The sequence below is a fragment of the Mugil cephalus genome, chromosome 4 (assembly GCF_022458985.1).
Source record: "Mugil cephalus isolate CIBA_MC_2020 chromosome 4, CIBA_Mcephalus_1.1, whole genome shotgun sequence".
NCBI lineage: Eukaryota > Metazoa > Chordata > Actinopteri > Mugiliformes > Mugilidae > Mugil > Mugil cephalus.
The window spans coordinates 22,261,481-22,288,275 of NC_061773.1; the positions used below are offsets into that span (position 1 = coordinate 22,261,481).

General features: G+C 42.2%; 1 protein-coding gene and 1 non-coding gene across 3 annotated transcripts in view; one reads left to right on the forward strand and one right to left on the reverse strand.

Moving 5' to 3' along the window:
- The first annotated feature begins 11,648 nt into the window (after positions 1 to 11,648).
- Positions 11,649 to 11,722, forward strand: trnai-aau. Its single transcript has one exon. It is a non-coding gene; the product is annotated as a tRNA-Ile (tRNA).
- Positions 11,723 to 17,751: 6,029 nt separating this feature from the next.
- Positions 17,752 to 26,795, reverse strand: part of LOC125007015 (MICOS complex subunit mic25a-like) — a 58,263-nt gene continuing 49,219 nt past the window's right edge. For both annotated transcript variants that reach the window (XM_047583567.1, XM_047583569.1), the window contains one exon: positions 17,752 to 18,080. In XM_047583567.1, coding sequence (XP_047439523.1) covers positions 18,057 to 18,080 — 24 coding nt within the window. In that variant the 3' untranslated portion in view covers positions 17,752 to 18,056. The remainder of the gene's footprint in view (positions 18,081 to 26,795) is intronic.

Below are 26,795 nucleotides of genomic sequence, written 5' to 3' on the forward strand. Positions count from 1 at the left end.
GTGAACCGCGCTGACTCTCATTCCTGCAAACACCGAGGAACTCATAACACATTTGTCTGCGCCATCCTCCAACCCTTCTGTCCTAGATATTTTCTCTCTAAACCTGTGTGTGTGTGTGTGTGTGTGTGTGTGTTGTTGGTGTTTGTCATTTGTGTGCATGCCTGAGTGTATGCACGATTTTGCGGGCCTCTTAATCATGCTCGGCTGCACCTGTGCGTTGGCTTCGGTGCCTGTGCTGTCTGTGAATAGCTAGTGACAGTAGGTACCAGAGCAGAGCAGGGAGAGCCCCAAACAGGCAGCATGGTGGGGGGGAGGAGAGGGAGGGAGGGAGAGAGAGGGAGAGAGAGAGAGAGAGAGAGAGAGAGAGAGAGAGAGAGGGACAGAGCACCCGAGGGGCTTTCTGTGGCGCTGGGCAAGACGTGAAGGTCATGTCGCTAAGCATCAGATCAGCTGGGCCGCTGGCCTGGGCGCGGCGCGTTGTGTCTTTCTCAGAGAATGGTATCGTGAAATGCTCTCGAGGCATCTCTGTGTTTCTTTGTTCAGTTTGTCCGGCTGAGGAGTTTCTAGAGGATGATGCATTTGCCACATCGATTCATCTATTCTTATGTGTATTTAAAACAGTTCAAAATTCTCTAAAGCAGTATTTGGGCTACTCGTGAAAGACTCTTTTACTGTCCTCATTAGATTCGTTTCCGGCCAAAGCAGCCGAGGTCCCTAAGACTAAGACCAACTGAGAACAAAAGACATGAAACTGTGGATTTTTTTCTGTAGAACAAATAGATTGATGAGACAAGATTATAAACTGGACATTGATGATCTCTCTGTATTCCCGTCAGTGGATAGACTAGACAATTAATGATCCACAGAAACGCTGAGTGCTTAATGTTACAAAAAGATAGCTGTTATACACCGGGAGAAGGAATAAGAGATCTGTAGCGTTACATGGAGCTGAGTGAATCAATCTCTGAGAATGACTCTCGTCCTAAGTTTGGTGTGGATGTGAGAAGGATCCCTTCCCCTGATCCCCACGAGTGGAGGACATGTAGACCTAAGACCAGACTTTTGGATCCACGAGGAACCCTTATGTAGCGACTGTAATGTAAAAGATAGACTGAATCGCGTTCAGCCGTTTGCTTATGTGACAGGTAGGTATGTTGTAGCGTTCACTAGGTGTTCTCGCTGAATAGTCATGAAAGCGGTCTTGTCCCAAGGACTAGGTGTTGGGTGGATTGGGAGAGCAGTTCATCCGCTGTCCTCCTGTCCCTCACTGAGATGGGAGGACATCTACTCCAACTCCCTACCTATCGCATGTCCAGACTTTTGGATCACTTTGAGGATCCTACTTATGTATGACGGACTGGTAGAAAGACTCTAGACTGAACTTCCAGCCGTCCAGCCGTTTGCTTATGTGTACAGGTACTTCCACCTCCAGGTCCTGGATGGTGCTGGGCTCCACTGGTGTCCTCTTCCTGCTGAAGTCAGTGACAAGCTCCTTGGTCTTGTCCACGTTCAGGACTAGGTGGTTGGGTGGTTTGCCTGGGACAACTCCACAAAGTCTGCGATCACAGTGGAACAAGCCATGTGGCTACAAGATAACTTGGAAGAATAAAGTGCATCACCTGCCATTGATGCAGCCTCAATCCCGGTAAGTAAGCTAACTATGAAGTTAAATAAATCTTGTCTACATATAAAGGTGATGTTTTGCACTACATCTAGTTACTGACTCTTTACTGACACGTATTGAAACAGTGGACAGTAGCAGCAGAGTGTCTAAAGGATTAGCATTTAGCAAGCTACAATTGATCATAAATGTAGCTCCTGGAATGAATCCTCCTTGTGCGTGCCTCCTCTTTCATCAATCTGTAATTCATGATCCAACCTTATAAATGATGAAGGACAGCACAGCAGGCTGATATCTAACTCTGGGAAAAAGTGATATGTGGAAACAAGTGTTCAGTGTCGATACAGCTTGTTACTTCGATTCTAATCTCGGCTAACTACACTATATAAGCTTAATTAAACTTGTAAGATTAGAACAACTCTGAACAAACCATTTGGTCTAAAGACGACATATAGGATGTATAATATATATAGTAATAATCATTTTTGTCTGAAGACTAGATCATAAATGGCCCCCAATCACTGGACTGTGGACTGGCTTTGCATTGGCTACAGTGTTGCAAGTAACAACATGATTCAGTAAAAGGTTCCAAACAATAATAATAGTAACATTTAACATCACAGCCTCTATGTATAGTAATTAAGATGAGCTTAGCGCAGCCTGTCTGTACTGACCTGGGTGTTGAGGTGCTACAGAAGTTTCCTTCAGATAAAGCTACCAGTAGTGAGTAGATAGTAATGCTGCTTACTTACCAGTTTGACATCTTCAGTTTTCTCTGGAAACTCAGTTTGTCACCTCAGGGGAGAATGGCAAGTGTCTACAGTTTTGCAGATCATGTGTCTGCATTCAGAGCTGAACCGGAACTGCGGAGACGGGAGCGTATTTGACATGTTCCCAGGATCAGCTGGGACTTTGAGAGAGACTCAGGCTGGACTGTTCTTATCCTAGCTGGTGCGCAGTCACCTGGCTTTGCTGCCGACAGCATTTGATCATGGCTTCAAACTGAAGGAGACCCGAGACATGCAAAGGAATCGGCGAAGCATCTGAGAATCACCCATGTCAGCACAGGGAGACGATGAACTGCTGGAGCCTGGACTGAAAAGTATGTTTACCATATTAACGTATTCTGGATGAACCAAATGCAATGTTCCCAACTGTGGTCACACAGTTATCCTGGCTTGTTTCTATCATTTAAATCAACTTAGCATAATGATCTGCAGCTTGATCTGATAAGGGACGAATAATAATTGTCATATAAAATCTTTTAAAACATCAAAAGCTGCCTCAATAACAAGAGTTAAAGTAACATGAAAAGGCAGTTGCTGTTCTATTGACAGCAAGTTTTCTCAAATTGGTGATGTAATAGAGTTTGGGTTTGAAGTTTGTGAGTTGACAAAATCAATAAGAATCATTCATGGGGTTGGATATCTAGAACACAGCAGTTCACTATTTATAAGGTCAAAGCTGGTAAAACTCATGGACGTTGTTTAACTGCAAAAAGCACAAATAATGCACGGGGCCAAAAATAATTCATTACTACCTATGATCCAAAAGCATTTTGGAAATTGAGACGGGGGTTATAATTTGAGAGGAAATTTTAGAGATAGATGTGAAGTAACGCTCAGACCTGATGAAATTAAAAAAAAAATGTATAAAAATATCATACTCAGGGAGCATAGATATAAGGAGGAAACAGGACGTATCACACTATATTAAGGATTACTGCCTCACCTTGTAGCTTATTGTTGTTGTTGGTTTTTTGTTTATCTTCTGTTAGATCACCGCAGTATGGCGTAGAAACTGTTTTGCTTTTGTAAAATATGGACGCATTCAAATGAAATAACTGGTGGGGAAGGGGTGGGATATTGCCTCCACTAACAATGGGACGTGAATGCACACTGACTTATGAAGATTCACCAACAGGGACACCCGAAACAGCGACACTCCGTAAAATGGTCTGTGATTGGTGGAAAAATACTGTCACGGGGTGATTTTTATAAAGCCATAACACTTGAATTATAACATGCTAATAGGCTACGAGCGAATTTGGACAAAATAACACCACAAAATAAATTAGACACCCTGGCTTTAAGTTTAAACCAACCTGAAATTCATTACAACGCAGTAACATCACTGTACCATTGGGTCACCAAACAATATGAGTTGTCTTGCTAAAAGAAATGAAAAGGCTGTCATATTATTGGATGGATGGATTGATGGATGGATCAAGCGTGTATCTTGTGGGGCTTGGACCAAAGTCTTTTTAATCTGATAACAGAAAAAATTTGTTAAATCAAGGGAAAAGCAATAAAAACTAATTACGCCAACCGGAGAAACAGTACCACTGTCAAGACTGGATCATAGTGCATAGTGAACCTGTGAGAGCGCAAAGTAAGGGCGGGGTGAGGGGGAAGAAACAAGGATGATGAGAAAGAAAACGCTTTTGACTGCAGAGCAAAAAATAGATCCTTGCTAGATTTGGTAGCTTGAAGTTACCTTGATATTTTTCATAAAAGGTTTCTCTGAGTGGGAGGAAAACATATGTGTGTGTGCGTGTGTGCAAACCTGTCAATGAGTCGTCAGCTCTCCTCAGCACCGGCTCGATAAGTAACCATTCTCTAAAAATGCTCGCTTTACTCACAGGTCAATTTTCCCTGCAGTCAGACAGAGAGGCCCCCCCGAGGAGAAGGGAATGAGTCAAGGTGCGCGGGCTGCTTTCCAGCGTACAGATCGGGGAGCCGCAAAAACACATGACGCACCAGTCACCCAAATATTTCTCCACCGTACCGAGAACCTGTCTGCTGCCACGAGCATCTGCATCTGAAATACGCTTTGTCTCGCAAAATCCCCATTTCCGTTTGAAGTCTGCTCGCGCATAATGTCATGATTACACAGCAAATTTGACATTAATCAGTTTGTCATGTTGTTGTGCGAGGAACTACAGAGAATTCTGATAATATGAGGACTTTTGTTGTTTTCTCTTGTAAAGTTAATTTACATAGATCAGTGCCGTTAGCAGTCTGTGCTGCCTGAGCGCTGAACTGAAGCAAAATGCTCCAAATCAGCCAATCAAAGAACATATTAAAGATGTCGGTCATGTTTCCAAAACTGGTAGCACTTTCTTGGATAAAAGTAGACTGTAAGGCATTGGCTCTAAAATAAATTGTTGCCGTCCAAAGTTGTTGTTATTTATTTATTTTTTTAAACCCTTTATGGGGTGAAGAAATGTATTTGATGACTTCCAGATACATTTTCCCCATTTTTACCCGGCCAAGCTGAAGGCAGCATTCTCGGATCAAATGTGGTCTGCAAGGTCCACCTCAGCTCTCAGATGTTATCAGTAATCTAAACACTTTAATTTTAGCATTTGAATAAATAATAAAAAAATTTAATTGAATTAATCCATGACCCAAACCAGCTTCGTGCAGGAAAACGCATTGAATCCTTGCAGGCTTGGCTTGCAGCCGATCAACGTGGTCTACTTCCAGCGTGCCCGTACGTTGCACTGTTGTCTGATAGGTGCAGCTGCTAATCAGAAACAGAGGAAATGCAGCGGGGAAGACCTTCCCTGACCGCTCTGTTTGTCCATGGTGGTGAAAGATAGGTCAGAGAGTGAACGAGAATGCATCCTGTGGTGCTGTGTTGCATGATATCTAATGGGTGGTGACGGGTGTAGGTGGAAGCCGGCCAAGCGCAGTGAAACAGAGCTGGGTTCGCGCAGAGACCGTGGTTGAGGTCCTAACCCGCCCATGGGGACCAGTGCCTGACAATGACCGCGCTAACATGGCCTAGTGTTGACGTATCTACAGTATGTGTACGTGCCATACTTATCTGATATCCCCAGACATGTACAGTTCCTACACTAATACTGCAAGACTTCTCTTTAAAACGTGTGTGCCAGACTTATATAACGTCATCATTTATTTTTTCTGATGCCGTTCAGAGGCTCTGTTGAAATATGTTTCATGTCCAAAAATTGGCCTCCAACAGGATATTAATAGTCTAGAGTCTAGGTACCATCTACAACATCTACGACTGATGGAGCATTCATTATGACACAGGATGAGATGTTACAATCCCTTGTGCCAAGATCTGAGACAAAACACATTTAGAAGTGCAGTCCAACTGAAAAATTGACCAGTAGGCTAGCAGTCAGCCTAGCAACCAATAAGAAGACACCAGCTAACTAGCCTAGCCAACAGCAGTAGGTAAGAAGTGATGGGATATGTGACTACAACCCTTCTCCCCTTTGCAAACAATGAGGCAAAACACATTTAGAAGCCCAGTCCAACTGAAAAAAAAAAAAAAAAGCCGATCAGCAGGCTAGCCGTCAGCTACCGCTAGAGCCAAGGAGACACCAGCTAACTAGCCTAGCCGACAGCAGTAGGCAGCACATCATTGGTGTTTTCAAGTGGGCAACTTTAAGTAAGGACCCCGTACCTATTATATATGTTCTATATTAAACACATTATTATTATAATTTTGCACTCAGTATTAAGCTATCCTTTATCCGTACTAAAATATGTTTGATTCATGTTAATGTATATTTAGAGAAATTCAAATTTGTGGGGGAAAACTGAATACCTATGATTTACATAGTGAAGTGTTGCATGAACGGATGTAGTAGATGGTACCGTTTGTGTACTCTCATGCACATTTCAGTGCAAACCACAAGACACATAAACTTTTGCTGTCTAAGGTTTCCAAACTGCACTGCATGTTGATAATATAGAGCAACTGGAGGCAGCGCCGACTGCCAGAGTCTCTAAAAAAAACAGCTGTGTGACATGTCTTTGTGGCCTCGTCCCAGCAGAAAGCTTCATCTGCCTTTCAGGGCCGGACAGAGGGACCGATGTTCACACATTAGCGTGTGACCTCCACTGGCTGACAATGTGAGATCGAGCCACGGGCTGCAAGGGAGGAGCAAAAATAAAAAAATAAAAAAATGTGTTGCGTTAGTGCGGACTGACACAAAGATGCACGCACACACCGCGCAAACACTTTTAGCACCTGCTTCCAAAGCGCCCTAAAAAAAAGAAATCCCCCACACACAAGCACACAAGCGCACAAACGCACGAGCACGCGTCAGCACACAGATAATGTGTCTTGATAACATTATGAATGGATGAGTGAGCTGCTCCGTAAAACAGTGATTACTGGCTGCAGTGTGTGAAAGGAAATAGATTAGTCACTGTCTGAGCTCTCTCCCTTTTAATAACACAACATATAAACACTCCTTCATGCTGTCTGAGTGGAAAAAATAAACTCAAAATTCAACGTTAGGCTCCAAGGCAACTGCTTTTTAATAGAGAGCGCAGCCCAAAGTGAAAATAATACGAATTACCGTGATATCCTCCTCGTGCTCGTCGTGAACGCGTCTGCTTTAGTTTATTAAACAAATCTGAGAAAGATTTCTACAAACACCTACATGACAACTCTCCGAATCACAAGCGCCGTGATTATAGTCGCATCTGTGTCAACTGCGCCTTTGTGCGTCGTTCTCAAAGCCTCCTGTGAATAAAAGAGAAGCGTTTTACAGCAACAAATGCAATCGCAGAGTTTTCTTGAAATGTGTGGCGCGCCCGGAAGAGGTGGAACTTTTTTCGAGTGTGCCTCAGGTGTCAGCCGTGCTCACCCCCATCACAGATGCATTCTCGGCCGAGAGGAGACGAACTCCCTTGAGCCCTTGACCAGCCATGTTTTTTTTTTTTTTTGTTGTTTTTTCTTTTTCTGCAGAGATACAGAAGCAGAAAGGGGGACACGCAGACAAGCCCGATCAGATTCACTGATGTGTTGATGGCAGGGGGTTGTAATCCCTGAACGCGAAACGGAGAAGCTTTCGCCAACAAAAGACGCAAAGGCGCGAAGCTTCCCGAGCAAACGGCGCCTCACCTAATCCCGCACGGGCGCCTGTGACAAGTCGTCTGACAGGCGGCGCACACACCAACGCAAGGGGTGTCAGGGAGGGAGACTGCAGCAGCGAAGGGTCTTGTTTATTAAAGGAGCTTGTGAGGTGACAAATGAAGCATGAAATGAGTATATCGCGCACAACGCAGACATACCAGCTACTGTATGACGGGAGCGTGGAGGGAAAGGGGGGGGAGCGACCTGTGTCACGCTGCGAAAATGCTCCCAAACATACAGATAAAAAGAATCAATTTCATGGGTCGTGATGGTATGTAGAGGCGTCTGTACGACAGATTGCGTGACCCAGTTTATGTGGGTTGCTGTGCGCACCGACCGTCTTCTGGGCTGGGTCTGAGCTGGAGAAGATTCAGTTTTGAATAATAATTTGTCTGACACAGGTTCCTCCCACACTGGATTTATGAATATGCAAATGTTCTCGACATCACAGGTCTCAAACTTCACCGATGAGTCTCGCGCACCTTAACATATATATTGGAAAAGGTGGAACTGATCACTCAGTCAACTTCAAAATGAGCTCGCTCCTTTATTGGCTCACGTCGAAGGGCGCGCGCATGTACGAACGGGAGGAAATAAGCAAATGAAACCCGGGTTTAATTATGCATCGTGTGAAATTACACTCACCGCTCGCTGATGAATGTGTTCCAACGAGCCGGAGCCCGAGTGATCGGTATCTGAGGTGAGACTTGCGGGGTTGCGTGGCGGCTCGTTGAGGAACTCTCGACTGGGAGCGCTCGGCCCGGGATGGATTTTCATTGTTGACGCACCGAGGTCTGACGCTGAGCTCTCGACGGGTCAGGAGAAATTGTGAGCATGCTGAACTGAAGGGCAGTGCGTCATCTCCAGGCTGGCGGAAGGGTGTAGGTTGTGGGTGGATGATCGGTTCCTCGCGGCCTAGTTAGCAGCACTGCCCAGAAAAGGAAACTAACCGAGTTTTAAAGGGAGCAGGATTTATACAGTGCTTTTATAGCGTTAAACATTCACTGTAATGCATAATGTATTCATACAGAGTCATTTCAGCACGTCAAAAAGGGGTGAGACACTCTCTGATGTAGTAGGGTTTTCATTAATCTTTAATGAAATCGAGTTGAATTCTGACAGAATCATGGCAGAGGGTTAGAAAGTCCGAACTCGAGCAAGAAACTGAGATCGAAGCTCCTCCTAAAGAAGTGAATTTCCCTTTAAGGCTCAACAGTGCCAGAGTGTTTGCAAGGAATCGGGTGTGACACACACGGAGGACTCTGAGTGTAATGCTGCCATCTATAGGCGGGACTCCTAGGTCTCCTGCACAAACCCCCCGTTAGCCAGTGTAATATGCGCACGGTGGGCTCATTAAAACATTCCAAACGTCCCTCTTGCAGCTTATCGTCGCCTTCTCCTAAACAAAGTTGATCATACGTGACCTCCGGGGCGCCGCTGATTGACATTCAGTCACCCTGTTGTTACTGGCCAGCGTCTCATCTGGCAGACTCCCTGCCAGCAAGTGAAGGAGCAGAAGGCTTCACCGAGAGGTCCGTCACCCTGTCACTTACCTGCTCCTCCAGACGCACACACACGCGTCCTGCCCTCTGCGAAACGCCCCTGCGCCCACAAACGTCTCCTCCAGCTCCTCCGCACATGAAAGCAGCTAAATATTAATTTCCTTTTCCCCTCGCTGTAACGAACCGTGTTTGATGGGGGCTGCCTACATGCCCATCATCAGAGTTAAACTGATCACAGTGTGGCTGGTGTACATCACGCGGCGGGGTGCGGAAATCCTTTCTGGAGAGTGACTGATAGCCGAAAGTGAAGGCAGATAATTGGAAGTTTAAGGTAAAAATCGCAGCGTCGGTGGGAAGAGGAAACTGGCTGTGTTTAATTTTAGATGATTCCGATGAGAGATGAGGCACGTATAGCGCTATTCTTTAATGTTTCTCTTTGAGCATTAATCCCAAACGTGGACCGGAAAAACAAAGCAGCGGGGTTGAAAGGAAAATTGAAATGAGCCTCCATCCTGTGTCAGATTGCGAAACGTAATTTCACCGCCGCAACTTACAGTGTGACGTCTTCAATAGACATTCAGCGTGTGACTCCGCTCTTGCCCGAGCGATACGAAAGGCTCGGGCCCGTCCCCAGTTAATCAAGGCTTCTGTTGACACAGGAAGTCTATTGGAGGACACCGTGGTGGAAGGGTTGGATGTGTGTGTGTGTGTGTGTATGTGTGTGTGTGTGTGTGTGTGTGTTTGTGTGTGTGCTGAGGGTTTTATCCTCTTGTACTCACACTGCCTCTCTTCGCTTTGTGTGACAGACAAAGCCGATAGCGCCCCGTCTATCTGGGAAGATAGGATCATTATACAAACAGCACCCTGCCATTATTGACACGTTTCTGTGAGTGTATGGAGGACGCGAAGAAAGCATGTGTTCGAAGCAGTATAGCATGTCTAGGTAAGTTCCTGACCAGGCAACTCCTAAAGAGACAGCATGTCTTTTCAGGTTTAGCTCGGTACTTGTGTTTCTTTTTGTGTGGAAAAAAATGTCTAATCAACCAAAGATTTTGCGACCCCCACCTGCAGTACCTCCCTGTTGAAGACCTACACTGTAATGTTATAAGTTGTTAGTAAGAACCAAAAACTGCTCAATTTGCTACAAATAGAAGAAAATCAAGGAAAGAAAAATAATATTAATGATAATAAAATGGCATTCGGGTACACTTATATCTGGGGATTCACATCAATTCTCTCCTTCTTTTGTCCTCACTTAATTTATTGCTGTTCTTATGTGACTGTGCTTAGATTAGAGTTTAGATCAGAGAAAGTAAAATTGCTGCTATAACGAAACAACTTTCATCTCGCCTCTTCATTTTCCTATTTGTTATGTTATCAAGGGGAATTTATTAAGGTTATTATTAAGCTGTCTACATTGGACAATACTGTAGATACGCATGAAACAACAAGCGAGACAGAAAGAGGTTGTCGCTGGGTATGTTTCCAGCTAAAACCGGAGACAGTCAAAGTTGAACGGATGGGATGAGGCTGGAAACATCCTTTGTTTTTCTTACCATCAACACATCCGGAAAGCAACAAATGCATCGCTCCATGCGTGAATACTTCTTTAAGCGCTTCCATGGTCGGATCCTTGGTTTCTGCTCAAGACATCAATCTTGGGTCACACAGGACAAATATATTTTCTTTCCTCCTCTCCTTTTTTTTTATTTTATAAACATTTTACTTGAAGCTTTTTTTTTTTTTTTTTTAGAAAATATCAATCCAGCAGGCGTAAGCAGTTGTGTTTTATGGTTACAGTTGTAAATTTGCTGCGCAGGAATTGACACAAACAAGACAATGCTATGTGGGATTGGATGTAAACAAACACCAGGCTCCATTTGCATTGTAACTGTCAACTGCGTGGCTCATTTATCCAGATTGATGACAACGATTTATAAGATATCAGACGCTGGCTGCTCGGATAAAACATCGTAGCAGCATAAATTCAGTGTTGGATTTGCACTTCCTCTACGACTTGCTGACAATAAGAAAAATATGAGAGGTAATCTGACAAACCTGAACTGTTTATCCAGGAGTCTCTAAAGTTTTTCAGGCCAAGGACCCACAAACTGATGGACCCACTACCTACTATATGTGTTCTATATTAAACTCAACCTAGTGCTATTTATAAATACACATTATTATCATCATTTTGCATTCAGCATTAAGCTATTCAAATAAGACACAGATTCAAACAGTCATTTCTTTTTTTTTTTTCATTTCCAACATGTGCAACTGCGGTGAACATAAACATACCTAACTGGTACACAATTGACAGATTCAAGTTCTAATGTCACCTGGGGGGCAACTGCGGGGAATCCAAAAGGTGTTGAATAAAGGAAACTGGACTTTTAAACTTTAGTTGCCTTTATTCAATACCGTTTGGATTACCATGACCTGGATGCGGCCTTGTGATTGGCTCAGCAGCGATGGGGGCGGGGCCTAAGGTGTATAGGAGGCTTAGATTGACAGGTCTCTACCAGTGTGGCTCTGTGTGAAACAGTGCGCTGTTGAGACAGCACATCTGTCGCTCAATGAGTGAAGTGGTGACTAAAAGCTTATTTACCGCGTGATTTCAAGGCCGGTTAGCTCAGTTGGTTAGAGCGTGGTGCTAATAACGCCAAGGTCGCGGGTTCGATCCCCGTACGGGCCACTGTACTTTTGGCAATTTCCCCATTGTTAGACAAACAAAGGTTATTCTATTCATTGTGACGTCACAGTAAGCAAAGTCTCTGTGGTTACTTAAAAAAAAAAAAGACCGTCTAAATTATAAATTTGATTTAAAAAAATTTGGAGGAGCTGTTGTGCAATTAACTGTTGCCCAATTAACTGTACCAACAGATTTGAAAAGAGGTCTGAGATATATTTTTACAGATATCTTTGACTGCCAAAGAACAGAGAAGTAAATGGTTCGCTGCATTACGAAGAAACTGGAATCGAGGCACAGAAACCTGGTGTTGTGGTTCACATTTAGTGTCAGGTAATTTGTGCTGTATTTTTTGATGAATTCATATCTTAAGTTACTTTTTAAGTTATGTTCTGGAGGGCTGTCATATAAGTTTGTGGATGTTGTTTTGGTGTAGTTACGACCGACAGTAACTATTTCAGTTCCAACAATAAATATCAATAAAATAATGAACTGAATATTTGCGATTACTCCTCATCGTTCTTTTAACATCCGGTCAGATGCTACATATTATATGGCTAACATTACTTCTCAGTAAAGCTCTTAGCGTGAGCATCTTTTATTTAGCTATATCATATCATAACTGAACTGAAACTAACTGAAACGGACGCTAGTCCACTTTACAGAGCCATACTAGAATATGGATTATTGTACGTACGTATGTATGTATGTATGTAAATATGTATGTACGTGTATAAATGTCTAATCAACCAAAGATTTTGTGACCCCGCCCCTTGCAGTACCTCCGCAGACCCCTAGGGGTCACAAACCCACTGTTGAAGACCTATGGTTTAATCCAGTGTGTACCAATCTAGTTACAAGTGAGAAGGTCAGGAAGCCTCGTCCATTACTCACAAAACACTCAAGTTCACATAACGTATTTTCAACAGAACCTCCGACGCTCCTTGACTTGTTGCTCCATTCCTATTTGTAGTTGTTGTGACCCTTCCTGCCATAATATCACTACATCACATCATGCCAGGAGCTGGCGGCGTGATTGTCGATGGTAGCAAAATCCTTCTTCCCTCCGAAAGATGCTCTCAAATCCTGGCAATAAAGAACCAAAGAAATGTAAAATCCATGTTAGCCCTTACTGCCGGTGCACGAAGAAGATTCCAGCCCCTAAATACAGAATAATGAGGCATTAAAGTCTGGGGCTGAGGAGGGTAATAATAAGATTGAAAGAGGGAGCGGGAGCGTGGAGGGTATGATGGGAAAAGGGACAATAGTTTTCCAGAGGAAAGAGGGAGTGAAGGAACGAGAGGGGCGAAGGATAGATAAGGCTGGTGGCTTATCCTAGTTACTGGGGAAGGATTAAGTGATGTGCCACTTTGGTTTGGTGCATGCATACACACACACACACAAACAGGCCTGATCAGACTTTCAGGCGTGTGCACACCCTTTCTCTCAGTCAATCACCCTCTGAGAGGAGCGCACACACACCAGGCATGTGCTGAGAGGGGTTAAGGAGCTGCGTTGCCCTCTGAGCCAGTCTTACTGGGCTGTAATGACTTTAGAGGATGTCGGATTCTTTTTATCCACCAGTGTAATATAATAAAACAGAAAGAAGGGAGCTATCTTCTTCAAGCTCCCTCCACCGGCCTCAGCCTCTAAGCCACTCCTTCTTTTTTCCACCTTTCCAACTCCCTCCATCCTCGTTCCTCTCTCTGCCCTATGCTCCCAGATGAAATAGGTTGTCCTTAGTAACCTTGACCTCTTTCTCTCGTTCAATTGTCTTACTTTCCGCCTTCGCTCGTGTATTGGGTTTCTCCAGCATTTCGTTCTTCGTATGGCTGTTCCTCCACGGCTCTTTTTATTCCTCCATGACAGCGTAGGGTTTCTGAACCGCTCCACCTTCTGTCACATGCAGTTTCACTCCAGACATTTGGGTCAGGTCCCCCGCCGCTTCAGGACCCCCTAGTTATCTTTGCACTCGTTCCGGAGCCCTATCATCTTTTGTATTCTTGTCTGGACTGATGAAACCAAAAGTGATTCCCACTGGAGAATCCCATTGCAGCTCATGTCAAGTATTAACTGACTGTGACTTTTTACATATAATTATAGTGATTCCAGACCTGTTTTTGGTGTTTGGAGGCAGATGTTCCTTATAAACTCACAATCAGGTGAGATTATAAACACTGTAGCTCAGTTTAGAGCCACAATTTACCATCACACGCTCTTCTGTGTTGGTGGACACAATCACTTTAAGGACATGGGTATGACTGGTAAGCGATTGGAGGGTTATGAGTTGACAGAACATTGCAAATTCTTAACTAGTGACCCCAACATTTGTCTGCTGCACATCTTCGGCGGCCACTCTTCACAATTGCAGTTTTTCCCTGGCTGACGGACTTCTGGGAGTTGGCGTCCCCTGATTGGTCCGCTTGGACGGAAACCCGGCTCATATTACGAGACATCATCCGCGGATGACACCAAACGCTATTATGTGGTGGCAGCCCTTGGGGCTTCCACAGCAGCCGGGAGTGCTGAGCCTCCTCAAAGCGCGGCAGCCGTATAAACATCTGACACTCAAGACTCACCTGTTGAAAACTTGTGAAATGCTGTAATTCCTGCATTTATTTTTTTGTCACTTTCCTTGTCAACCCATAATTCAGTTTGACATCTGAGAACAAGGAAGGAACACTTCTTTCCCCATTTTGAGTTTTTGTTGGCTAGTGGGTAGAGAGGTGGACGTAGGACCCTAGGGTCACTAGTTCCAGTGAGTAAGATGCTGCTGAGGGTACTACAAGAATTAATGGGTTAAATTGGGAGAACAAATTTCCACACATAATTTAATAATGCTTTTGGGGAAGATTTTGTAAGTTGGACAGTGTTGAGCAGCAACGCCTTAGTTACTAAGGTATAACAGTATAAAGAATTACTATTTGAAAATGAGATGGGAAAGATAAATATTTGGACATTCTCAGTCATGGTTCTTGAACATGTTTCACCACTCATCCATGTAACCTCCTCACTTTTAAGGTAGGGAACTGGGTTTTGGAGACGGTAAAATGATTAAAAATTAAATAAAAATATTGGCTGGCTGTCAACAGATTCCGGTCATGCAAGTTTCACATGGATAGTTAGCTAGACGTTAGACTGCAGGCATTTTCCTGGCTAGTTCAAAGTTTAAGGTTTTGCTCGTGTCATTTCCTCTGATCACACCACATTTCTACACTCAACATAAATCTTCTAAACAACATTATAATAAATGAAACCTCTTCCTCTCCTTCCAAACCGAGGTTCCACCCAGTCCTTCTGCTTCGCTAAGCTTTGAGCGCTTGTGTATTGTTGTTGTTGGTGGTCTAATTTGATTCACCAGCAGCCAGTTCCAGTTCACATTAACACAGTTTAATAAAAGACTATTCAATTAGCTGAAGAACTCCATGCGAGTGTGTGCAGGAGCAGAATGGCGACTGTCATTGATGGAGCCACACACTCCAATTACAATCACTGTCGACTCCTCACGTACACAAAGCCAAGTTGGCTGAGAGAAAAGGGAACAATAGAGGGGAGGAAAAAAACTGTGAGGGAGGCAGAAAAGAGGACGGCAAATAACTCTGGTGTCGGATGGACCCCAGAAAGAAGTAGGTACATGTGCTGGAATTGTGTCTGTGCGTTTTTTATCTGGCTGCGTGCAAAGTGTCTGACTTCACTTGAACCGATTCCCATTAAGTCTTTTACAAAGGGCTGCAGTTTGTCTGAGTCTACCTCTCATTTGTTGACACCTTCTCACCGGAATGAGAAAGAACAGCCGACAAACGGCATCTGAAGAGCGGAGCAAAGGAGACGGCGCAGAGCTGATAAAACATATAGCATTAGGCTCTGTGGCTGACTGTCAGACCCGTCTGCAGCTGGAGCTGCGAGATGCCTGAGGGGTTAAAGCTAAGGCAGGCAACAGCTCACCAAAAAACACTTTACAGACAAACACATGTGCTTAAGTGGGCAGAAAAAAGCGAGTCAATTACTGTATGCCGGTTGCCACAGACAACACCAGCCCTCCGCTTTATGCACATTTTCTTGAACTCAATTGGGCCAAGTAATTGCCAAAGACTGGAAATCAATAGTGGCGCATCGTGAGGCGTGAGCAGCCATCTTCTAACCCTGCATCGCGCAGCCGACTCGACTCGACTCCCCCCCCCCAACCCAAAGCCGCGCTGGTTTCCACGGCAACCTCAATCCCACGTCTTCCACAGTAATAAGGCGGGAAAAGAGAGGCATGGCGCTGAGGGTGCGGGAATGAAGCGAAGCTGCGGGAGAAGGAGGGAGTGAAAAATAAATCGTCTCGTTTAAGAAAATCTGCAGGAAAGTGGGAATAAATGAGTTGCAGATGCGAGTCGCACTCCAAGATGAAACTAATTCAGGACAAACCTCAGTTTCCTTATAAAAAAAAAAAAAAAAAAACTCCAAACACCGCCATCAAGATTGTGTTTATCACATTTCACCAGCAAACCACATTAAAAACATCTAACAAAGACCATTCTTCCATTATTTTTTTTCCACCCATTGTGCTCTCTTATCCAATATATTGGTGGAATATCCCAGATATTTCTGTAATTCAACCAATTTAATTAAAGGGGGTGGGTTTCTAATAAAAGCCAAATGGCAGATAGCAGTGCCTGGGCTTTTCAGGAGCTTGTTTAATCAGAGAATTGTTGAATGGGGGAAGGCAATAACAGAGTGAATAGAGGCTGGTATTTGTAAAGAAATGTCAGCGAGAGAGAGGGGATATGAGAGCCACTGGCCGAAACCTCTAATATGACGCCGGCTTTAATATAGGTAATACGTGCATCGTGTCTGTTGGGCTAGAGCTCCCTAATCCCTCAGCGAGGAAGTGCGGTTTGTAGTCGGAGGCATTCGCCGACTCACAGACAAAACTGGACGGACAGACGCACGCATGCCAGAACCAATTGGTCTTATTATTATTTCACTTCCATTTTACTCGATTTCTATAACAGAGCTCATAGCGTATGGATCGGTCAGCGGCACCGTGGATGTTATGTCGTGATCGATGGCAAGTGGGAGTCAAACTGTGATCAATAGATCACTCCTCACAGCTATCATTAACAAACACACTCCACTGTGCTCACATCGACTGCCACTTGTGCGAATGTGCACTTATAGTCGGAGAACAAGCGTGTCGGAGCATTATAAGTCCATTAATATTCTGTGCGTATTTTGTGTGTACGTGCGTATAATGTTATGTGTGTGTGTGTGTGTGTGTGTGTGTGTGTGTGCGATAACAAGCCTCTGTCATTCCGAGGGTGGCCAACCATGTCCATATATAAGTGGAAATGCGTCTTGACTGAGTTCCTCTCTTTCAGACACACACAAACACACACACACACACACACACACACGCGCACACACACAAACGAAAGGAGGAAGCGGGTTAAGTGTGTGAGTACAGAGTGGTGCTGCGAGCTGTAGCTCTGTGTGCTGACCTTCAGGGTTATCTGGAAGGTTCCTCCACACCTTGCTGCTAGCATGAACTCCTGCTGTCACCATGGAAACACAGCTAGCGGGGACAATATGCGCCCCTGTCCAGTGTGTTGCTCGTACGCACGCGCATTCATGCAAGCACCTATATGTAATGACACGCACGCATATGGGTTAAGTATAGAGAGAGAGAGGAAAGAAAAAAAAACAACAAAAAAAAAAACTTGGGAAACTGACACACATACACGCACATATTAATCAATGCACACTTCACTATTCATCTGTGGCCCACTTCATTTATCCCTCATTTCCTTCACTCTCCCTTCCGTTCTTTCGCTTAATGAAACCATGGGCACGGCACACAATCAAGCCCCTGGGCCTGCACGGCATTGTCAGAAGGGTGCACACGACCCCATTTTCAGTAGTGGAAGCATTATTAGCAAGCTGTGACAAGAGACAGCCATCCTCCGCCGCCGCCGCCACCGCCGCCACCGCCGCCACACTGCGCGCGCACACACACACACAGGACACAAAGACACACAACCTGCAGTCTCATCACCACTGGATCACTGGGATTTATTTCAGCGACGGCAGGGGTGTGCTGGCACAACTTGACAATAAATCAACACGTCGTACACTCTGGAGTGACAAGTCAAGATAATACACTCAAAAACCAAGAAGGATAGCGAATGAGAAAGAGGACGGTGTTATTCAGTGATAGTGGTGGCTAAATAAATGGATGGATGGATGGATGGATGGATAGGAGAAGGGCAGAGGGAGGCGAACAAAACAAGCGGATCTGACATGCTCTCTCCTTTTTCTTCTTCTCCTCCACTCGCTCCTGCTTTCTTTGCGTTTCTCTTCAGCCGTGATTCGTCAGAGGAGCCTGGGAAAGAGGAGGAGGGGGGAGGAGGAGGGAGGGGGAGGGTAGAAGAGAAGAGAAGCTGTCATATTATAAATTTACATTTACAAGAACCCAAGGAGAAACTCACAGGAGGTTGCATTATGGGAAATCCAGTCCCTCACCCATAAACACGGCAGCCGAAAACCGAAATATCAAGTCTAAATATCAAGATAATATCAAGATACAGGGGAGGAGAGAGCCGGGCATTTCTCCCGCGTTTCTGAATCTTAACTCGAAGCACTTCTCTGTCAGTTTGAAGCTCAGGGAACATTAGCATGGTATTAGCGTACATGTTACATTCAAAGCTGTCTTTCATGTCTTTGCAGTTCTTTCTCTGACTGCGGGAGACGATCTTATATAACCTGAAGACATAGCCCGTTTGTCAGCAACCATCTTTAAAAACAAAACAAAACATAATTTGAGATGACAAGATTGCAACTACCACAGAACTTTGAATTGTTAATTATCCATCTCAGTAGGGATGGAAGCCGACACCCATTTGCCAATACATTAGGTATACTAGTGAAAAGGAACACATTATACTCATATAGTAATAAAATAATACTTGTTTGTTCTTTAATTTTGGAGGACGTAGTTTGTGGTGCTGTTAAACTAGATTGAATCAAGGTAGTTCTATTATTTTAATCTGCCTAGATCATATAACAGAAAGACTAATTCAATACTTACACTTGATTTATTCATATATCATTCAACAAACACACCATCGGTGCATATTTTAACCTCCTGAGACCCAAGCATTTGTTTGGTATGCGCTTTTAATTTCTCCATTTCTCTTTATTTGGGATTAGTAGGACCTAAGTACTATAAAAACTAAGCATCGCCTAGGAACAGGAAGTAGTTTTAGGAAAAAAATGATGTCCTCATGTGTGGACACAGGGATTATTTCACTCAATATTGTAATGAAGCCGTCAATGCGTAACAAAATAACAAACTAGAAAACTTAATAAGCATACATAAACACATATATTGACCCTTGGCCACCAGTACACGGCAGACAAAAGTGTCTCCTTGTGAAGAATAAGCTGCAACAAACCTAAAACTTAACATCCCCATATGAGGACGTAGGGTCTCAGGAGGTTAAACAAGATTTTGCTATCTGGGCTCAAAGTGGAGTGGACACATAATGTATATACATATACACAGAAAACATATTCACAGAATATAAAATGCTGGTATGAAGAAGTTAAAATTAATCAATACTGTACTGCTTGGAGGTGTATCATAGTGAATCATACGTAGCTGCAGGGACAGTCTGAAGTGGTGTGTTTGTACAGCAGACATACACTTAGACATGTTTTGGCCACACTCAAGGAAAGCTTGTGTATCTGAGAAAATAACTCTCTGACTTCTAAGACAATGCGCTTCAACCTCAGGTGCTCTGCAGAGGCTGCAGCGTATAACTTCAGTCATGTTCTGCTGCTTTTCTTCTCTATTTATTAATTTTACCTTGAAATCCCAAAGTTTAAAATTACCCTTGGCTCGCTTATCAGTGCACTGTTGCCATAGCAGCAAGCTCTGAAGTGACACCACAGACAAGGCAGAAGATGGTGGACTATACATTTAGTGTGAGAGTGAAAGTGGTGTTGTTGGAGAGGAAACGGTCCTATTTTATTCAGTCTCTCAGTCCAGACAAGTTTTTAAAGGATAAGCAAGAAACTGTCTACCATGTACATTCTGTAGTGGTCACGATACATATGTTATTGATTAGCTACGATTTTAATCTGCGAGCTACAGCATACACTCCAGACAAATCTGTTGGAAAGGAGTCTTTAAACTGATTAGCGGGATTGTTATCATGATGTTCACGAGCAGTAAACATTTTAGGTCAGCGAGTCAACTTTGTACTGCTCGTTTCCCGTCTTCTCGAATCTGGAGGACATCAACTCCGACTGGAAGGAATGATTAAAGCACTCAATCTGAACTTGGGTGTTTACAGAGATGTTAAATGTCAAACCACAATACCTAAAACACCAACCATGTGTTTCATTATAGCTCCTCTGCGAGACAGGGCTGTTTGTATGGGCTATTATTTGTCATCAAAATGAGAACAAAAAATACAAAGCGATGCAATCAAAAGTGACGAGAACAGATTGTTGTGATTAGTGGACAACTTGGACTGGTTTCGTATTGGAGTCTTTCTCCAAATGGTGAAGTTTCCAAAACAGAAAAAAAAATCCATATTGAACAGCAGAAATCTTCTTCTATGATCCAGCCAGTTGCCAACTGTAATTAATTACTTAATTACTATTATAATTCCTTGCCGTTGTCCCATTTTGGCAAAAAACTGCACAGATTAAAAGAAGAGATAAAAACATATCCCCTTTGGAGCAGTCTGGTATATTAGTTTTTAATCAAACTGCTGAACCAATTGAACTTGCAGGGCTTTAAAAAGAGATAACACTAAGTATTTTCTTTGTAGGCTCAAACGGTCATAGCCGATTATGTTGTAGAAAGCCAGAACAGGTCGGCTTTGTCTGCAAAAAGGTCACAAAATCTCATGGGATTCTAAGAAAAATAAGTTTATTAAATTATACTTTAATTTATCCGTATTTAACTTACTATAATATTGTGTGGACAAACAAGTTTCCATCTTATTTGCACAAAACAATACTGTTGCAGAAGTGTTTTGTTAGATTAGTAACTTTTTCCAAAATTATTGTTCCAAGTGCACATCTGTTTTATTAAACTGTAATTGTTAACTATCTGTGCCGTCAAACATTCAATCAATCAGTCAGACTTTATTTGTGAAGCACTTTTCATACCAAAAGTGTCACAAAGTGCTGTATACAATAATCCCACCTGCACCCCCCAACGCCCTAACATCCCCTTCCTCCAACACCAACACACACCCACACACGCATAGATAGACGCACAACTTAAAAATTCATTATGTAGAACAAATAAAACAGTAAACATTAGAACAGGAGCACGAACTGTGGAAAGGCTGTCGTAGGTGTGGAAATAATGAGATAAATAAATATATAAAAAAATCTAACTTAAGGTCATAAAATAACACCATAAAACGACAACGACACAAACTACAAAGATAGTATAAGAGATAAAACAAGAGATAAATAGTAAATGAGAAAATAAATAGCAGTTAAGATTCAATTAAAAGCCAAACTATAGAGGTAAGTCCTGAACTTCAAGTTTGCACATTTGTTTTTCCAGTGAAATATATGACTGTTGATTTACCCCTTAGTTTTAAATATAATTTTTTTTAAAATAATTAATTAATTCCAAACTCCACAATTATCCAACTTGACAGACTATAAGAATCTTCATCTTCCATTGTATAAAACATCCCGTGGTCAGTTTCCCGTGCAGCTACCATGTGGAATGACTAAATACACTTAATTGATTCATCCTCGTCATTGTCCAGATACAAAAACAAACTTAAAAATTCTCTGTTGCTTGAGTCTATTAACTTGGAAAAATAGGACCACTCCAGTTCTTTTTTAAATACATACATACATAATGATACAAAATTATCAGGATTCTACTTTTTTTACATAAAAATTTCCACTTTCTACCATTTAACATGTGTTTGTTATGTAGTATTGTATATATTTTAACTGTAGTATGTCTAATACATTCATATAAGCCTCTAAAGGTTTGTAACCACACCTCTCTGTATCTATTTGTATGTGAAACTAATGAATGAAAAATGAAAGCTTATTATAGCAACTACACAACAAACGTGTCGGCACACATACAAACACACATTCATAGGAAGAGACATAGGGCAAGTGAAGCATTAGTTTGCGGCTGCTGGGTGGGCTAGTTGGCATGCTAACTACCTCTGTGCTCGGCTGGCAGGCAGATATGCTGGCGGGCAGGTTAGCTGTTCACTTGCCAAGTGCATCCGAGGGCATCGCAGCCTGTGCCTTTGAATTGGAGATGAGCGGCAAATGTGACAAGGGGATTTAGCTTTACTGTTCCGCTCACGTCCTGAGATATAAAGGGGGACAGAGTGTGCGTGCATGAAAACTCACTATTCGTGTGCAAGTATCTGTTTGTGTTTGAAGAAGTTTGTGCACGCGGTGATATGCATGTGTGCTGCTGCAAATACGTGGCAACAGAGGGTGTTAGTGCTGCCGCACACACACACGGCACCGTGATGAAACATTACGCCTAATGCATAGTGCATGAAGTAGTTCCTGAATTTCAAACTGACCCCTGGCACCCCCTCCACAGTACACACAGTTCAATTTGGTGCCCCAGGTTCAAATTTGGACTTCCGCCATCCACACTTAGGTAATTTAAAGACGGGAAAAGCTTTTCACGCACCTCACCTTGGGCAGGGAGGGCAGCCAAAAATTCAAGCTCAAGGTCTGCTCTGAATGTAACACATGCACTTAATGGACAATTTATTAAGTGCATCAAGCTAAAAGTAATACATTCTAACACTACTGCAGTGCCAAAAAGTCCTAAACTCCTGAAGGGTAATGTTATAATTAAGGATGTTTCAATGAGCATTTTATTTTTTTTTTTGCAGACGATCACCAATTCATCATCTGATTAGCTTTTCTGATCGGTCATTACAGAGAGGGCCAATTAAATTATCAGTGTCACATCTTAATGTTGTTTTCAGGTCAAACATAACATTTGTCCAAATTCTTTTCCAATCTAAATCAAAAGTACAGAGTTGACAATAACTTCATAGCTCTGTGTTCAGTTATACTTGTACATATTTTTATATGATTTTCTACATTGATGCGTGAACAGTTACTAGCCACGCAGCATTTTCACTAGCCGAAATTTTTTTTGTTGGGAAATTATGGTCCTCATTGCAGCCTGGGTTTGATTCCTGTCCTTGTTCAGTTGTTCCTATCTAATACAGGTGCAAAAGCCCCAAAAGATCTTTAAAAATAAAGAAAGAAAGAAACATTTTAAATGTAAATGACCCTTGCACACACATATCAAGAAATGTTTATCATTACAGATCATTATCAAGTATTCAGCTCCGATAAGGTTCTGCATCGGCCTGAAGCTCCTTTTATATGAAAATATGCAGTCTATAGTCATACAATTTTTTTTTTATCACATATTAAAAGCCTACTTAGAACATGGCATCCAACTAAATGATTCAAGGAGATTTTATTTGTGTAAAATCAGCTTCCTTCCCTTTCTTTTCTTTTCTTTGCCGAGGACATGTTATTTTTCAGCCATGTATCCAGATAAATTAAATGTTATATTCGGTAATATACTCCATTTTCCTAGATATTAAGTGAGTTAAAGTTGGGTGTTGTTGGTTGCCAGGGGCAACAGTGTCTCTCTCGTTGCCAGGGGCAGCGGAGGTCCATTGAGAAATAATTACTGTTGAATACTGGCGATTCGACAATAAGTATTCAAGAAAGCCGTGTTCTAATTTTTCGTTAATTGGCTTTTTCGTCTCCGTCTGTCCATCCTGCGTTCCGTTGTCCTCTTTTCTTTCGTTTGTCTCCTCCCCGGGTTTTCTGATACCTTCAATATGTCTCCACAGTATCACTCCCACCACGTTCTCTTCACAACCGTGTTCGTGGTTGTGAAGAGAACGCCTGACTACGGTGCCGTCGGTCATGAATGGACCAATGAGCAACCGCACACAGTGCTCATGGGAAATGTAGTGTCGTAGTATTCTTTTGCATTTCATTTATTATTTCAGATGCCGTTTGAGAAAACTGCAATTAGAAAATGTGTATAGAATTCAGCCTGCCAAAGTGGCCACTGCTGAAACTCACCAGCATTTGGCGGGTGTTAACGTCAAGCCCTGGATGCGTGTATTCTTAATATAATTGCCTACATATTCTTACATAATTTTATTGCCTACATTGCTCTTTATTCTGAACACTGGTACGCTTTGAGTAGGAGCTGCAATAACGAAGAGTAATTTCCTCTTGGGATTAATAAAGTAATTCTGATTCTGACTTCATTATCACTGGAAAAGTGTCTGTTCAGGTAAGATTTAACACGCACGATAATACACACTGCAGCCAGACACACAAACAGATGTTTCCTTCCACCTGCCAGTCTCCGTCCAATTAGCAAGCCGTGTGAGGAGTAGATAGATTGTTGTGTTAGTTGGCTGGGAATCAACTTTCAACGGCAACGTAGGAGCAACAGCGTGGTACGTTCGTTCACACTTCCGCGGTTATAAGCTAATGGGCAACATACAGACAGAGCGACACACATGAAAACACATCTGCAGCAAATATAAAGAGACCTTCACAAGCGCGCGCAAACACACACACACACACACAAGGGCACACTCTTTTCTCTGTGAAAAACAAAAATAATAGACAAGTAGAAAATCAATAACTGTCTTCTCTGCTCAGTGCTAACAGCTCTCAGTTCTCCACCTCTCTCAGGAGGGACGGAGACAGTTGCCAGGCAGGACTGTCAATCAGAGGCTCACAGTGGCCGTGGCTATGACTGCTTTATAAACACACAGACATTCACTGATTACGCAGTCAGGGTGACAGCCAGACAGTCAATTAGTCAATCGAGGAAGTCAGTTAGCCGGCTCGTTGGTTACATACACGGGCTTGCAATAAGTGACGTTAAGGGATGCAGCAGAAACGAGTTACGAACACAACATCCATCCCCTTTCAAGGTGTTACGACTGACTTGTTTATTTGTGCATCTTTACTGAGCAATGTTACTGGTCATTTGTGTTTCCTTCCACCTGGTGAAGTCCAACAGTCACTGTTTTTGGTTTTCAAATAGGGAAATACCTGTTTCTTAGCTGCTAAATGCTTCAATAGCTGGTTTGGTTGTCTGCCTACCTTCAGCATATCGATATTTACTCTAGTTATTTTATATTTTGTATGATATGTATGTTTCTATATTCTATTTCTATGTTCTATATCTATAGATGTTCTATATTGTTAGCCCTCAGGGTGGATGGCAAAAGAAGAATTTCACTGCACATGGAAACACGTCTCTATACTATGCACATGACAATACGATTCAAGAGTCTTTATTGCCATTATAATAACGTAACGAGACCTCGGCTTAGAGGCGCGCATAAACACGTGGAGATTTAAATAACACTTATAGAATAGAAAAAACACCCTTAAGTAAAAAAAAAAAAAAAGAAAAAAAAGGTAAAACATATGTACAAGAAAATGTAAACATTGTAACAGTGAGCATAAAGTGCAGCTCAGTGTAGACGGTTCCAGTCTAGGAAATGTTGTGAGTGAGTGATCGTCCTGAGGACTGATGCTCTGTTTGATTGTCAGCAGAGGTGTGTGAGAGTCTTGACTCTTTGAATCTTTCCGGCTTGGAAGGTAGACGAGTATGTTTTTTTTTTGTTGGAGATAACAGCTGCCTTTTGTTAGCCCAGAACTATGCTGTGAGTGATAAGCCAGAAACAATGAGATGAAACTTCTACGAAGATGAAAATGTAATTGATAACTCTCCGTGGATTTATTACCGAAGAGATCTTTTATTGTAAAATATCAGTTACACCCTTAAACTCTTCCATCAGTCTTCCTGTATGGTGCTACTCAGCTGGTTAATCAAATCAAATCAAACTTTATTTATATAGCACTTTTCCTACAAAAATGCAACCCACACAAAGTGCTTCACACAAATAAAAACATTACAACAATGGTGTAGACACGTAGTTGTAGATTGACCAACCGCCCAGGCTGAAGGGACCTGAGGGATGGCTCCCCCACGGGCAGACAGGAGCAGCCCAAAGCATGGCAGACCCCTAGGTTAGTTAATTTAGCTTAAAGTGGACAAACAGAAACACCTAGAGATGGTCACAGGGGTTGCTGGAGCTTATCCCAGCTGTCACACCCTTGGCAGGTAGTCAGTCAGAGTCATAAAACATGTACAGAAAAAGTTATCACGAAGCATCTGAGTATTAAATATAGCAAAACATACACTCGACCATAAATCATTTCATATTTTTACTGTGCACTCGTTCTACCGTATATAAGTTACTGTGTTGAAGTATGAGGCAGCAACTATAAAACTTCACCGCATCCACTAATCATTCATAAGGCTGGATATCTAGAACACACCAATTCACTATTTATAAGGTCAAAACTGGTAAAAACCCATGGACATTATTGAACTGCAAACAGCACAAATAATTCATTACCATCCAAAAACTTTCCAGAAATCGAGATGGGGCGTATTATAATTTGTACTCAGACCTGATGAAATTTAAAAAATATATATATATAAAAATGTAATACTCAGGAAGGAAACAGGAAGTATCGCACTAAATTAAGAATTACTGCCTCACCTTGTTGGTTGTTATTGTTCTGTTTTATTTTTTTTCCTTTTCTTTTTGTTTGTTTATCTTTTGTAAAACATGGAAGAATTCAAGTTAAATAACTCATGGAGAAGGACTGGGACTAGATAAGTTTTACTTCCTCCCACTCCTTTTTGAATATATTGCATGTTCTTTCTTATATATATACATATATATGTGTATATATATATATGTGTATATATATATATATATATATATTTTAATATATATCATGTTTATATATATGTGAATTTTATATATATATATATATATGTATATATATATATATATAATATATGTGTATATATATATATATATATATATATATATATATATATTTAAAATATCATACTATAATATATATATATATATATATAGATATAGATATAGATATATTTATCTTTTGAATATATTCTAAGTAAATA